Here is a 16,962-nt window from a genome sequence, read left to right on the forward strand (position 1 = left end):
GTTGCGGAGTATCTGGATCATCTCCGCAGCACTATGTGTAGTGATAGCCAGCTCCTCAGACTGGCCAGCTGCTGGTGCCTCATGCTCTGCTGCCTGTGCTGCTGGGACTTGCTCCTCTAAGAGTAAGTCCAATAGGATGCCTCCAGCCAATGTAAACCTCTCTACCTCCTTCCTTAGCAGCTTCACTGACTCTTTTGAGGCCCGAGTCTTCTTCATCTTCTTTATTTGTTTGCCTAGATCCTTGATTGCCTTTTCCTGTGCATCTAAAGTCTTTAGGATCGTCTCCTAGTTGTCCCAGAGCTTCTTCTAGTTATCCAGAAGCTTCGTCAATGAATCCTCCACTGATGGAGGTACCTGAAGCTGTGCTGGGGCTGACTGTGCTGCTACTGCACTGGATAAGACAGACAACATTGATGTAGCTTCCTGCATCTAGTTATTGATGCTGGACAATGTTTGAGAAACCCGCAGTGCAGTCTGACGGTAAGTGAAAGATGAGGGCACAAAAAATGGTATGGTGATGGATGGCCCAGATGAAGGAGGAGGCATGACAACTGAAAGACCCTCTGCTATGGAAGGCTCTGACCCGACAACCACTACCCTTGGCTCTTCAGACTAGGCAGTGGAGATAGTGGCTTTACCCTTTGCTTTAGGGTTGTTCAGTCCTTTGATGATATAATATGAGAAAGGTTTATTTGTCTTTGTCTTTGTCTCATAGCTCTTCTTTTCGACTCCTTGGTCCTCGAAATACATGGTGAGGAAGTTGGGGGTAGGGGTAGAATCTTTCTTCCTTTCCAACTTCCTTTGTAATGTGATAGTACATGAGGTTCCGCACATTTATGGGGTACCCTGCCATGATGCAGGCTATCAAGACACACCGTTTGAGGGAGAGGATATTGTCATGATGACATGGATCCAGCCAGCTGCACACAAAGGTATACTACCCCTTATCTTCAAAGCTTAGCGTGATCTGTATATCAGGACTCCAGCTGTGAGCCATGCTGGTGTCGTCCCTAGGGCAAATATCTCCGCCAACCATGGACGGGCTGCTTCACCAAGTGCCAACTTCTCCAAGTATTGCACGATTTCCACATCCTCAAAACCGGCATATTCATTCAACGTGTGGCCATCAAACCAGATCTTCAAGTTTCGGACCTTTGTCACCGTTGTGCCATTTTTGATGTGGGCAACATTTGCATAGAATTCTTTGAGAAGGTATTAATTGGCATCCAGAACTTTACTGGTGAAGAAATTCCACCCTATTCTCTCCTCAAAGTGCCTCCTGATATTTGGATTGTGGGGAAAGAGGTCTCTCCCTATAAATTGTCTCTCAAGGGTAAGTGACCTTTGGGGCCACCGTTCTCGAAATTTGTAATAAGCTAATTTGCGTACAAATCTGGCAGCCCACACCTCGACTTTTCTTGATTTGGCCAAACCCCTAATATTGGTGTCACCTCCTCTCTCGTCATTTGGGACCTCGGCATCAATATCAACATTGATGGGGGTTGCTGTTGGGACCAGTGTTGTAGCAGATGGGGAAGATGGTGTCGAAGACTCACTACCTCCCTTTGAGCCATAAGACGACTCAGAAGAAGAGGTAGTTTCATCACGTAAATGGAATTTCCCTTGAAAGTCTGCAGGAACATGAGTGGGCATAGAGTCTCCATCCCAAACTTCCCGGGAAGGGACATACTCACTCCCGTCAGAATGATCTGCAGCTCTATCTGCAGCTTTGATTGCAGCTCTCATCTTGCCAATTGACTTTTGTACTACTAGGGGTATTTTGGTCTTTCCTTTACCCCTACCTTGGGAGGGGACCGCAAAGTTCAAACAAAACTGGCAGTGATGAACATTTGAAACCTAGGTTTTTCACTAAGTGCAATAATTAGTGCAATTAATCTTCATAGTTAATAACCTTATCCCCCCGTTAGGCATGTAAAAATTACCCACATGAATTTAAGCATCAATTCGAGATTATGGCAAGTATTCAAACCCTAACTAAAAAGAAAAAAAATAAATCTACGAGAAAAGAAGAGAAAAAGAAAAAAATCAATGCAAAGATTTGAGCATACCAGTTGTGAAATTTAGTGGAAATTGGACTCTTGATTAATGTCAAATGAGATTGAGAGCCAAATAGATGAAAGTGAACAGTTAGTGTGGTGAAAATTTGAGGTTCAAAACGTGCAGCAGTGCCAAGGACCTTCTATTTATAACAAACATATGGGGACCCACCCCTTACCTGAATGCGGCCGCGAAATTCTCTTGCGGTCCGCATTTTGTTACCTGATGAAGAACAACTTCAAGCATCTGACCGCAGTCCACGAAATATTGAGCGCGGCCGCGGAATTCACCGCGGACTGCCAAACTATGGACGCGGACACAAAAGCTGAAGGGTATTTGACAGTCCAACTTCAGAGAGTTGGCATTTTGCTCTTTTGAACTACGCATCTACGAACAAAAAGATGCGGCCGCGAAGTGCTCACCCGGACCGCGAAATTATGGGCAAGGTTCGCAGACTTCCAACACTTAGCCAAACTTTTCCTTTGTGAATTTGCTGCACTGCACAACCAATTCCTACATACACTTCACAACCAGTCAGTTCAAAACAATGCTTAATCTAAGAAGAAAATCAAAAGAATGAAAAACACATGGGTTGCCTCCCAAGAAGCGCCTAATTTAACGTCGCGGCACGACGCATGTTACCATCATCATTTAAAATTGATCAAGGCCACCACGTGGCTATCATCAAACTTGCCAAGATATTGCTTCACTCGGTGCCCAGTAACTCTGAAGATTTCACCATTTTTGTTTTTCAAATCAAGAGCACCAAACGGAGTTACATGCACCACTTCAAAAGGGCCACTCTATTTTGACTTGAGCTTTCCTGGAAATAGTCGTAACCGAGAGTTGAATAGAAGAACCAAGTCACCCTCCTCAAATTCTTTGTTCCGGGCATATTTGTCATGTAAGTACTTCATTTTGTCCTTATACAAAGATGAGCTGGAATAAGCATAAAATCGGAACTCATCAAGTTCATTTAGTTGCTCTATCTGGAGACTATATCCCATTCAAGGTTTAACTTCTTCAGTGCCTACATGACCTTATGCTCTAATTCAACCGGAAGATGGCATGCTTTCCCAAATACCAACTGGTACGGAGACATACCAATTGGAGTCTTGTACGCAGTTCTGTAAGCCCACAAAGCATCGTCATGTTTCCTTGACCAATCCGTCCGGTTTGCATTGACAATTTTTGATAATATGCTTTTTATCTCCCTATTGGAGACCTCAACTTGTCCACAAGCCGGGGGATAATAAGGGGTTAACATCTTATGATTGAAACCATACTTGGAAAGTAAAGTATCAAAGGCTTTGTTGCAAAAATGAGAACCCCCATCACTAAAGATCGCCCTTGGAGTGCCAAACCTAGTGAAGATATTTTTCTTTAAGAACACCACCACACTCCGTGCCTCATTGTTGGGCAAAGCCACGACTTCAACCCACTTGGAAACATAATCAACAACAACCAGAATGTATGTATTATTACATGAACTCACAAATGACCCCATGAAGTCAATGCCCCACACATCAAAAATATCAATCTCAAGAATAGTGGTGAGAGGCATTTCATCCTTCTTGGAAATTCCACCAGCTCTCTGCATTCATCACATCTCTTAGCAAGCTCACAAGCATCTTTATACAGGGCAAACAAATAAAATCCATGGCGGAGAACCTTTGAAATAGTTCTCGCCACACCATGATGACCACCGTAGGGTGAGAAATGGAAAGCATCAAGAATACTCATTTGCTCCTCTTGCGAAACACATCTCCAGATCACACCATCATTGAAAATCTTGAAAAGATATGGCTCATCCCAATAATAATCCAAGCTATCCCATTTAAGCTTCTTCCTTTGGTTAGAATAGAGCTCACTCGGGGCAATGCCGGTCACAAAAAAGTTAGCCACATCGGCGAACCAAGACATACCATTCCAAGACACGAAGAGGAGTTGTTAATCCAGAAACGAATCATTAATTTTGATGCCATCATGGGGCCTCCCCTCCTCTTCTAAGAGGGACAAGTGGTCTGCCACTTGATTCTCACTCTCTTTTTGATCAATGATTTCAAGGTCAAACTCTTGAAGCAGAAGAACCCATCTCATCAACCTCGCCTTAGAGTCTTTTTTTGTCATCAAGTAACGGAGTGCCACATGATCGGTGTGCACAATCACTTTGGCACCCATGAGATATGACCTAAACTTTTCTATGGCGAAGACAATGGATAATAACTCTTTCTCGGTCATCATATTATTGACTTGGGCGTCATTCATCATTTTACTTTTATAATAGACCGGATGACATATCTTATTGATCCTTTTCCCCGAAACCGCTCCTAGCGCAACATCACTAGCATCGCACATGAGCTCAAATGGTAAGCTCCAATTGGGTGCGGTAATGATGGGAGTGGTAGTCAATCTATACTTGAAAAGCTCAAAAGCTTTCATGGAATCATCATTGAGCACATACTTTGTATCCTTTTCCAACAACTTGCACAAGGCATTCTCCACTTTTGAGAAATCCTTGATGAACCTTCGATAGAACCCCACGTGCCCAAAAAAGCTCCTAACTCCCTTGATGAAAGTAGGAGGAGGGAGTTTTAAAATCACTTCAATCCTTGTCTTGTCCACTTCAATACCGTTTTTTGAGATCTTATGGTCGAGGACAATGCCCTCCTCGACCATAAAGTGGCATTTTTCCTAATTAAGCACTAGGTTGGTCTCTTCACATCGGGCCAACACTTTGTCAAGATTATCCAAGAATTCTTCAAAGGAGTCACCCACATCACTAAAATCATTCATGAACACTTTGAGGAAGTCCTCCACCATATCCGTGAATATTGCCATCATGCATCGCCGAAAAGTTGCCGGTGCATTACATAGACCAAACAACATCCTTGAGAATGCAAATGTGCCGTACGAACAAGTGAAAGTGGTCTTCTCTTGGTCTTTAGGTGCAATAAGGATCTGGTTATACCCAGAATGCCCATCCAGAAAACAATAATAAGCACGACCGTCTAGCCTATCCAACATCTGATCAAGAAATGGTAGCAAAAAATGGTCTTTCCAGGTCACTTTGTTAAGCTTTCTGTAATCCATGCATACCCTCCAACCGGTGACTGTCTTTGTGGGGATCAACTCACTGTTGTCATTTGTAATCACAGTCATACCCCCATTCTTTGGGACACATTGCATGGGTAAAGTCCATGAACTACCAGAAATGGGGTAGACAACCCCAACATCCAACCATTTGATGATCTCTTTCTTGACTACCTCTTGCATGGCCTTATTCAACCTTCTTTGATATTCCACGAAGGGTTTGGCATCCTTCTCCAATATGATTTTGTGCATGCAAAAGGCAGGGCTTATACCCCGAATATCTGCTAATGTCCAGCCTATTGCCTTGTTCCACCTTTTGAGCACCGCAAGGGTAGATTTTACATGCACGTTAGTTAAGCAAGCAGAAAGAATAATAGGTAAAGTAGAATAATAGCCTAATAACTTATACCAGAGGTGTGAAGGTAAGGGATTCAAATCCAATGTGGGAGGCTCCTCGGTTGAGGGCTTTGCTCGTGAAGTTTTCCAGTTCTCAAGGTCCAAGGAAAGTTTTCGGGGCTCATATGTATACGAACCCATTCCTTGCAAAGCATTGACACATTCTACCCAGCCTTCCTTCTCATCCTCATCATGATTCAATAACATTTCTTCCAATGGGTATTCAACATTAATCATAGCATTTGTGTCATCAACAATTACCTCGGTCACAAGATCCACAATGAACACACTTCGTTGCTATTAGGCTGCTCATTGACTTGCAAACATGGAACACAACGTTTTCATCACCTACCTGGAAGGTGAGTTCCCCTAATTACACATCAACTAAGGCCTTCCTTGTAGCTAGGAAAGGTCTCCCCAATATGATTTGCATCTTGTAGCCAACGTCACAGTCAAGAATCACAAAATATGCAGGAAGTATAAACTTGTCGACCTGAACTAGCACATTATCAATTATCCCCAATGGCCTCTTCATTGTCCTATCTGCCATTTGTAACCGCATGGATGTGGGTCTTGGTTGCCCAATCCCCAATGTCTTAAACACAGAATATGACATCAAGTTAATGCTAGCCCCCAAATTACACAAAGCATTGGCAAAATCGGCATTACCAATAGTGCATGGGATTGTAAAGGCACCGGGGTATTCTAGCTTTGGAGCCATGGAATGCACAATGGAACTCACTTGATGTGTCATTTTGATCGTTTCACAGTTCATCGATCTTTTCTTTGTCACCAAAACCTTTATAAACTTGGCATACCCCGGCATTTGCTCTAGAGCTTCGACCAAAGGCATATTTATAGAAAAACTTTTCATCATATCATTGAATTTCTTGAATTGATTTTTATTGCTTTGTTTTGCTAGACTTTTGAGGATATGGTGGAGGAGGCCTTGGCAAAGGAGCCTTGGCTTTGGGCACTACGGGTTCCGGTATGTCTATCACGTGTTCCCTAGATGGGTTCACATCATTTTGTGTTTCCTCCATGTTGTCATCAATGTCTATCCTCACTTTATCATTCACATTCTCATCATTCACTTGCACATCATTGCTTTGCTCATCATCATCTTGCACCAACACATTGTTGTGACAAAAAACACTCACACAAGTGCACGTGATCATCAAGTAATAGAGTAGTGAGTAGAGTATCATTCCCACGAAGATTTATGATTAACTGTTGACTGATTCAAACCCAATTTCTTTATCTACCCAAGAGATAGTTCACAAAAGAGAGATGTAATTGTTTTACTACTTAACTATAAAGAATTAATCTAACTAAAACAAGTAACCAAACGAATAGCAATTACGAGTAACAAACAGTAGGAGAAGATATTCCAGGGTCACGGGCATAGTTACAATCGTGTTGTGTTCTTGGCTCGAAATGACTAATCAATTTATCTGGGTTATTCATTGACAGGGTTAATATTACTCATAAGAATCTGTCGAGTTCTTACTCGCCTATTCAAGTCAATGACTATATGTCTATGGAATTAAGATTAATCAAGAACGCATTTACAATTCCTGTATTTCAACCAAGCAAGACAATTGGGTATATGTCTATCCCAATTGCAAATCCGTTCTCCGAGGCCCGGGTTCAAGAACTTGCTCTATTTAATTCTATATGCAATCTAAAGTTCCCACTTTCGAGTTCAACTAAAGATTAGTATATAGTATTTCACTGTTAGCTACTCAACAAAATAATTAAGAACAAAATTAAATAAACAACCCAATATGATAAACAAACTTTTTCAAATTAAACTTCAAACAACAATATTCATGTTTTACCCACGACCCTAGAACAATGGGTCTTAGCTGCTCATACTAGTGTTCACCATAAATAAGTTCAATTTCATCACAAAACAGCAAAAACAAGAGAAGAAAAGAAGAACTTGATGGTCCAAACTCCTCCTTGCCTCTTGCCTCTTGCCTCTCTATTTCTTCCCCTAAACTCTGAAAAACCTGTCCACTTAACCTTGGGCGAGCTTGACTTTATATAGGTTAAGTGGGTTTCCCTCCAGATTTCCAATTTTACCCCTAGATAACTTTTTTTTCCGGACCGGACACGCGCGAGCTCGCGCGTAACTTCGCGCGTGATTCTGCCTCAGCCTTTCTTACGCTCGAACTACTGCGCGACTTCGTGCGTTTGAAGCTTGATTTCGTCCATTTTTTCGTCTCGTCTTTGCGCGCACTCGACTCCGAGGGGTTGTTCTTGCTCATAAATCATTCCAATATCCTCTTGAAAATATCATATAGCCTCCTCATCCTGCAATGTATACATATCACAATTAGAGCCTATTTTTCGTCAATTAACCATAATATGTCATTGGAATATAATCAAGCGGAAGCATAAACAATAGCTAAATCACCTAGATTTTGCCTATTATCAACACCCCACACTTATTTCATTGCTAGTCCTCGAGCAATTAACTATACTCTCTAGAGAATCCTTCACTCAACCATTTCCCTTAACGCATTACACCTAGAACAATGTACATGTATTACGCCTAGCAGTGAACAATCCTAGCCCCAAAATCGACTCTCAAGTGCCATGCAATATTCACACTTCCTCAAAGTACTCTACACATAAGTCAAGACTTGCTTTTCCATCACGAATCATATGCCCTCACAATTACATCAACAAAAACTGAGTTCAATCCACCACATTCAATTCATATACTCACATATATCAAGGAAATCACTCACTCTCACAAAAGAGGTCACATGCATGCAATTGGTACCATAAGCTTGCCCTTAATGTAAAGCTCTACTAATGTAGGTTAGCTCGATCCAAAATCAATTAGGACTTTTCATGGTTGTAATGTGGGCTAAGGGACGGGTATGATATATTTAGGAATAGTGACTCAACCCCTAAGCACTTTAACATATCACAAGAGCAATTTTTTTAGTGCAAATTCTTCAACCCACTTCTCATTCACACACAATAGCATCCCCCAAATACTCCCTTCTTCTTTAAGCACTCTATTAATTCATTCCCATTAGCTGGAACAAGACATAATGTAATCATCTCTTTTCTTTTTCTCCAGTTTATTCTTCTTGTCACTCAATTTCTGCTAGTGGTGTATTCGTTTACAATATAAGTACACCTTTCATCCTTTTATTTGTTCCACTCAAAAGTCACCCCACACTTATTTCCTTCTTACTTCTTTTAGCGCTCCTCTTACAATTAAAGTGCTTTAAGAGGTAAAAGGATCAAAATAATGTCAATTAAGAACAAAAGGGTATAGGCTTGTAATGCGGGTGCCAAACAAAAGTCTAAAGGCTCAAAAGGGTTAACTAGGGACAAATTTTATTTGTGATAAGCCATTAAGCTCAAAAAGGTCAAAGAAAGCTTAACATCATTTTTCAAACCGAGCATCACCTAAAATTTTGCTTCAACTCATATACCGGGCAAGTTCTAGACACAAGTACACTACATGGACTACACAAATACTCACCACACATGGAATATGACTCATTTAAATCAGCTCATCAAGACGCTCCATTACGAGCATTCAATTCAGTAACAAACATACAAATTAAGGCACTTTCAGTGAGATTCAACAATTAGGACTAAGCATTACACTCTAGGGTCTATTGTGTTCAGGTGTGTCAATGCTATGGGTTTTCTTTCAAATTTTTTATAGCTCGTAACCCATTACCCTAATCTACAAATCAAAAAGAAAACAAAAATAAAAACTACCTATGTCCGGTTCAAGCTAAACCCTTGGAAAAGAACCGCGACTTAAAGGAAAACCAAGGGGGAATTTCTACACTACCTAAGAAAAAATAAAAAATCTTTTTGTTGTCTTCTTTAGACTCACTTCCCTCAAGAATATCGTCTAAAAGATCCGTCATCAGGAAGAGCCTACAATTTTTTTTTCTCGACTCAGTCCCTCAAGAACCCCGTCGAAAGGGATCCGTCGTCAGGTCGAGCCATTTATCTAAATTAACAAAAAAACTACTCCTGCTTAGCAAAAACTATCAAGTCAACATGAAACAAACAAGACAACCCGACAATTTGTACAACTATATACAGCATACAATGAGGGAATCTCCCACTCCACACTTAAAAAGAAGACATGTCCCCATGGCTTAAAATTTAAAAGAGCAGTGAGGTGAAGAGACTTCCCTGAAGCTTCACTCTTGATCGGAAATGGTTTCGGGGTTCACGTTGCATGCACACCCCAAAGCTCGCAGCCAACCCATGAACTTCTTTTCCGACTTGACTTGTCGGTCAGCTATCGCGTCCACACGAGTGCCCAAATCATTCAAGGAGGTACGTAGACCAGCCACCTCCTGCTCCAATGTGGTGTGCCGGGACACTCTGGCAGTTCCTGAAGAAGACGCTGCTCGTGACAGTGCTGCAGCTGTTGCGCTGGGCACTTGGGCCTGTGCTTCGCCCTCCACATCCATTTGCTCTTCCTCCTCCGATGCATCAGAACCACTCTCATCCTCTCGACCTGCCACTGCTGCTAAGGCTGCCTCCGTGGTGTTCGTGCCAGGTCGGATATTGTGGCTTTGTCTTACCAGCCCGTCCACACGAGTATTTTCAGGCACCTGCACATTCCTGCAAAGCTTAGTCACCAAAGATGGGAAAAAAGCCATACTAGCATTGGGGACATCAGATAAACATCTCGGCGTGGATCACTTTGGCCATGTCAAAGGGAAGACCCTTGATGAAGCACCAAATCAATATAGCCCGGGTTCCATTCACCTCTGTAGTATTTGTGGAGGGAATAAGGTGACTGTTAATCACATACAGCCAGCTCTTCTCCTCTGGAGTTAAGACGGATGAGTGGAACTTCTCTCCATGTTCCAGCCACTCTATCATTTTTCCTGGTGCGTAAATTTCATCAAAGAAGCGCTCCCACTTGGCATTAGTTGGATTTCACCCATATTTATAAAAGTCATTATTCTCAGGCAGAGGGTCGGGCAATTGATAAGCTGTGCGTATCGCCTCAATGGAGGCATCCACCGCCTTACGGCGCACTGTGACCACATGGTTGACATGCTCTGGTAGATTAGCATAGAATTCGCGTACAACCATTACATTAGCCTCCCCTGGCTCGTCAATGAAGGCCTGTAGACCCCGCTCCATCAACTCATTATACATGTGGGGGCATCGTTCCTTGACCTTTTTGATATTGATGCCTCTCTCCGGAATTGCCTTCTTGGCAGCCTTCTCTGTAAAACGGGTCTGAGCCTCAAGAGAGACAAATTTGTTGCTGTCATAGGAACGTGCAGGAGCTGCCTTTTGGCGGCTTGAGGTTGGACCCGTGGCTTGTTGCTTTTTCGATGGTGCCATAATACCTGCAAAACGAGGACACATTAGCTCAGCCCAACAAAAATAGTGTGACTTGATGCGGTTACTCAGACTTCACACGCAAAATTGGTCACAACTACATAATCATGCTCATTGAGGCCTTTCCATAAACACATTGTGGGCATTAGGCTCTCACAACTTTTTTCAAAGGGTCTTGCAACAAGGGCTTCCCACAAAAGCTCATCCATAACCCAAATCAAGTACTACCCACCCCACACTTACAACAAACTAACCCAACAATATATTTCACCAAGTTTGAACACCAAATCACAAAACACATCTACACTAATGGCATAAAATACAACATAACAAAATCTGAAAATAGAAAGAGAAAAAGAAAGAAAGACTAAAACTAGGGCTCATACCATGTTAAAAATCGCGAGATAGGGAGATGATGCTAGTGATTTCTTTTTGGGAAGGGAATCGTGAGAGAGGTTAATGGAGGTAGGGGTGCTAGAATTTGGTGTCTTTGAAGGGTTTGGGATATTTTGGAAGAGGGGATATGGGTTTTGTTTAATAGAAAGGGGGGGGGGAGGGTTAAATGTGTCTAAACAAATAACCTATTAAACTACAAAAATAAAAGAAATAAAAAGAAAAACTAAAACTAAAAAGAAAAACAAAACACCTGAAAAGTTCCAAGCTAAAAGGCTCGCCCAGGCGCACGAGCATACGCGCGAAGTTTGGAGCTCGCGCGTTTGTTCGCGCGCTTCTGTTGAGTTCTAGGAAGAAAGGTTCGCGAACTTGTGCGTGAAGTTTGGAGCTCGCGCGCTTCCGTTGAGTTCCAGGCAGAAAGGTTCGCCCAGGCGCGCGAGCATACGCGCGAAGTCGCGCTCCTGGGCGTTTAGTTTTGCATTTAATGTCACCTGTTTTGCTCCTGGTTGATGGTCCTTTCACCCGCCCTTCATCGCCTGCATTTGTTAGTAAGTTAAAACTCAAAATCAAACACTACTACTATCGATGGGTTGCCTCCCAACCAACGCCTTATTTAACATCGTGGCACGACGGTTACAACATTTCAATGGGTTGCCTTCCATCCAGCGCCTGATTTAACGTCGCGACACGACTCAACATGTTATCAAGCATCCTTCAAGTCCAATGAGCTCTTGTGACGTGCAAAGTTACCACCCCAGTAATGTTTTATCCATTGACCGTTCACCAAGAAAGTGCCAGTGGAACTCATATCTCTCAATTCCACGGCTCCATGAGGCTTCACGCTTACCACAACAAAAGTGCCCAACCAACGAGATTTAAGCTTTCCGGGAAAAAGCTTCAACCTCGAATTGAACAACAGAACTTCTTGCCCTGGCTCGAACTCTCGATGTTGAATGTGCTTGTCATGCCACCTCTTAGTCTTTTCTTTATACAATTTGGCATTCTCATATGCATGTAATCGAAACTCCTTGAGCTCATCGAGTTGCAGTAACCTCTTCTCTCCAGCTAACTCCCCATCCATGTTTAGCTTCTTTATTGCCCAATAAGTCTTGTTCTCAAGTTCGACGGGCAAGTGACATGCCTTCACATACACCAATCTATAAGGAGAAGCACCTATGGGAGTTTTGTATGCTATTCGATACGCCTACGATGCGTCGTCTAACTTTCCGGCCCAATCTTTTCTATTTGCACTCACTGTTTTCTCAAGAATTTGCTTGACCTCTCTATTTGAAACCTCCACTTGACCACTCGTCTGTGGATGATAGGCAGTGGAGACCTTATGCTTGACTCCGTACTTTGCAAGGACATTGTTTAACAGTTTGTTGCAGAAATGCATACCTCCATCGCTGATCAACACTCTGGGAGTTCCAAAGCGTGTGAAGATATGCTTCTTGACAAAGCTTACCACCACCTTTGCATCATTAGGGGTAAGAGAAATGGCCTCCACCCACTTAGACACATAATAAACTGCCACCAAGATGTATCTATAGCCGTTCGAGTAAGGAAAAGGTCCCATGAAGTCAATTCTCCAAACATCGAAAAGCTCCACTACCAGGATGTTTTGCATCGGCATCTCGTGCTTCTTAGTGATCGTCCCGATTCTTTGGCACCTGTCACATATTTTAACAAAGGTGTGTGCATCTCTAAACAATTTCAGCCAATAGAAACCTGATTGTAGCACTTTTTGGGCGGTCCTGTCTCCATCGTGATGACCTCCGTATGACGAGGCGTGACAACTATAAAGTACGGCACTCATCTCCTCCTCAGGAACACATCTCCGCACCAACTGATCTGCACATAGCCTGTATAAGAATGGCTCATCCCACATGTAGAGCCTCACATCATGCAAGAACCTTCGTCTATTGTCTGGTGTCAATTCTGGTGGTGTCACCCCACTTGCAATAAAGTTCACATAATCTGCATACCACGGGGTGGTACTTGAGGTGATTGCCAATAACTACTCATCAGGGAATGTTTCTTTGATTGCATCCCCTTCAGCTACATGGTTCCGATTTTCTAATCTGGACAATTGATCAGCCACTTGATTCTCTGTTCCTTTGCGGTCTCGGATCTCTAAATCAAACTCTTGCAGCAGTAGGACCCACCAAATCAGTCTCGGCTTGGCATCCTTTTTATCAAATAGGTACCTGATGGCTGAATGATCTGTGTAAACGATGACTTTGGTCTCCACAAGATATGACCTGAACTTGTCAAACGCCCACACCACTGCAAGCAACTTTGTTTCAGTGACGGTGTAGTTCATCTGAGCTGGATTCAAAGTTTTGCTCGCATAGTAGATGGAGTGGAATATCTTATTTCTCCTTTGCCCCAAGACAGCACCAACAGCCAAGTCGCTAGCATCGCACATCAACTCGAATGGCTGCTCCCAATCCGGAGCAATTATAATTGGTGCAGTAACCAACCTTCTTTTTAGCTCCTCGAATGCCTTCAAACAGGTATCATCAAATTTGAAGGCAACATCTTTCTCAAGCAACCTGCACAAGGGAGAGGAAATTTTCAAGAAATCTTTAATGAAACGACGATAAAAACCTGCATAGCCCAAGAAACTGCGAATGCCCTTGACAGATATCGGTGGGGGAAATTTTTCAATCACTTCCACCTTTGCCTTGTCCACCTGCAGACCATCTTTGGACACCTTGTGCCCCAGGACTATACCTTCACGTACCATGAAATGGCACTTTTCCCAGTTTAGCACCAAGTTAGTCTCTTCACACCTAGCAAGTACTTTATCAAGGTTCATCAAGCAGTTATCAAAAGAGCAACCAAACACAGAAAAATTGTTCATGAACACTTCCACAAACCTCTCAACTATGTCAGTAAAAATGGCCATCATACACCTTTAAAAAGTCGCAGGTGCATTACAAAGACCAAAAGGCATTCGCTTGAACGCATACGTGCCATAAGGACACGTAAAAGTGGTTTCTCTTGGTCCTTTGGGGCTATAGCAATCTGATTATACCCTGAGTAACCATATAAGAAGCAATAGTACTCCTGGCCAGCTAATCTATCAAGCATTTGGTCAATAAAGGGGAGGGGAAAGTGGTCCTTCCGGGTGGCATTGTTCAATTTTCTGTAATCAATGCAAATTCTCCACCCGGTGACAGTTCTTGTAGGTATTAAATCATTATTCTCATTAACTACTATAGTCACCCCCCCTTTCTTGGGTACACATTGGACGGGGCTTACCTATTTGCTGTCTGAGATAGGGAATACAATACCTGCATCGAGCCACTTAATCACTTCTTTTCTTACCACCTCTTTTATAATTGGATTGAGTCGGCGTTGTTGCTCTACACTGGGCTTGTGTCCATCCTCCATGAGGATTTTGTGCATGCAAAAGGATAAACTAATGCCCTTAATGTCAGACATAGTCCACCCAAGTGCTCACTTGTGCTCACATAGCACTCTCAACAGCTTTTCTTCCTGCAATTTAGACAAGTCACATGAGATAATAACAGGTAAAGTGTCAGAGTCACCCAAATAAGCATATTGCAGGTGAGGTGGAAGGGGTTTAAGTTCCAATTTTGGGGCTTCCTAAATTGATGGCCTTAGAGGAGGCCCCTCTGGTCTATTCAAAGGCTCGAAGGGGTGCGTCCCTTGCAGGTACACACAAGATGTATCAAGGATGTGCATCATCTCCTCAACCTCCTCATCAGCCCCCAGGCTATCAAGTAACATAAGTGCTTTCTCTAGAGAATCGTCTAGATATACACTCGGATAACGAATCTGCTCATCAGCCTCAACAACAAATATCATTGAGAGCTCCTCATAGTGGCGGGAAAGTTGGATTGCTCTGTAGACATTAAAAACTGCTTCCATGTCATCTACCCGCAAAATCATCTTTCCCTCTCTCACTTTGATAATTGCATCACCAGTAGCTAAGAGGGGTCGCCCCAATATGATTGGAACCAGTTCATCAGCCACATAATCGAGGATAATGAAATCAGCTGGGAAGATAAATTTCCCAATCTGCAGCAACACATCTTCAATCACCCCTTCAGGGTGTGCTATCGATCTGTCAGCCAGCTGCAACATCACAGTAGTTGGCCTTGGAGCTCCTAGACCCAGTTGTTTGAACAAAGATAGGGGCATCAAATTTATGCTTGCCCCCAAATCACAAAGAGCACGACCCACATCAACATTACCAATACGCACATGAATCGTAAAGCTGCCGAGATCCTTAAGCTTTTGAGGGAGCTTATTTTGGACCCTAGAAGTGCACTCCTTAGTAAGTGCAACTGTCTCAAAGTCAGTTAATCTTCTCTTGTGAGCCACTATATCTTTTATGTATTTAACATACTTTGGAATTTCACGAAGCACATCAACGAGTGGGATATTCAATTGAACTTGGCTCAACATAGAGAGGAATTTTGTGAACATGCGATCATCAGTCTTTTTCTGCAATCTTTGGGGAAAAGGTGGTGGTGGTCTAGGGGCCTCCATGGGCTCTGAAATTTCAGCAGCATTCTTTTGCTCTTGAGTCACTTTAGGGATCAACTCTCCCTCAGGTATGGGCTTGTCTTTCTTTTTCTTTGGCACTTCCTCTAGCTCCCTCCCATTTCTAAGTGTAACTGCATTCACTTGAGGGTTCTTTTCTGTATCACTGGGGAGGGCGCCTGCAGGTCTAGTGTTTTGAGTTGTTGCTAACTGCCCCATTTGCCTTTCAAGATTTCTGAAGTTAGTCCTGAGTTGCTGATTGTCAATCAACAACTTCTTTAGCAGATCATTGGTACTTTCTTCCATTTGTTGGGGTGGTCTCTGAGGCTGATTGAAATTCCCTTGGGGTCTATGCTGATTCTGCTGATTTCCACCCCATGAGAAGTTGGGATGATTCCTCCAACTTCGATTGTAAGAATTCCCGTATTGTGCATGCTGATTCGGTGGACCTCTGTTCTGTTGCTCCACATAATAGATGGATTTTGGATTCGTGGGGTACATATCACTCATATGACTGTCACCACAGAGTTCGCAACAAATAGTCATCTGTTGTACGTGTTGCATTATCTGTGGTTGCTACATTGTCATCCGAGTCATCTGATTGGCCAGCTTTGCAATATGGGCTCTCATGGCTGACACTTCGTCTAACTCAAGTAACCCAGCTGATTTTTACTTAACTACCTTTCGTGAATCACCCTCACCTTCCCAGTTATTATCATTAACAGTGAAGTTATTTAGCAAGATTTGGATTTCACTGTACGGTCTGTCCATGCAACTACCCCCACAATCGGAATCAAGATTCATCTTTGAAGCATCATCTAACCCATCTACAAAAGTGTGACCCAATACCTCGTCCGTCTGGCAATAATGAGGACAGTCTCTGAGCATCTTCTTGTACCTTTCCCATGCTTGACGCAGTGTCTCGCCCGCTCGTTGTTCAAACCCAAGAATTTGACTCCTCAATACCTTTATTTTCTTAGTGGGGAAAAACTTGATTAAGAATTTCCTCGCCAGATCATCCCAGGTGAGGATTGAATTTGCTGGATCTTTATTCAACCACTCCTTAGCTTCCCCAATCAGTGAAAAGGGGAAAAATGTTAGCCTGACATAGTCCTTGGAAACGTTCGGATAGTTGTAGGTATCCGT

The 16,962-nt window shown here is 42.8% G+C and overlaps 2 protein-coding genes across 2 annotated transcripts; both read right to left on the reverse strand.

Annotated features, from left to right (window-relative positions):
• Positions 1–5,920: 5,920 nt before the first annotated feature.
• On the reverse strand, positions 5,921–6,400 carry LOC138884984 (uncharacterized). The gene has a single exon (XM_070165865.1). The coding sequence runs from the start codon at positions 6,398–6,400 to the stop codon at positions 5,921–5,923; it is 480 nt and encodes a 159-aa protein (XP_070021966.1).
• An 8,513-nt stretch (positions 6,401–14,913) lies between these two features.
• LOC104249301 (uncharacterized) lies at positions 14,914–16,326 on the reverse strand. Its single transcript, XM_070165866.1, has one exon. The coding sequence runs from the start codon at positions 16,324–16,326 to the stop codon at positions 14,914–14,916; it is 1,413 nt and encodes a 470-aa protein (XP_070021967.1).
• Positions 16,327–16,962: the final 636 nt, after the last annotated feature.

Source organism: Nicotiana sylvestris, chromosome 2, assembly GCF_000393655.2.
Source record: "Nicotiana sylvestris chromosome 2, ASM39365v2, whole genome shotgun sequence".
NCBI classification, from domain to species: Eukaryota; Viridiplantae; Streptophyta; class Magnoliopsida; order Solanales; family Solanaceae; genus Nicotiana; species Nicotiana sylvestris.

Bases quoted from the DNA above. Each gene is read 5' to 3' on its own strand.
- LOC138884984 (XM_070165865.1), bottom strand. From the start codon at position 6,400: ATGCCTTTGGTCGAAGCTCTAGAGCAAATGCCGGGGTATGCCAAGTTT.
- LOC104249301 (XM_070165866.1), bottom strand. From the start codon at position 16,326: ATGAGTGATATGTACCCCACGAATCCAAAATCCATCTATTATGTGGAG.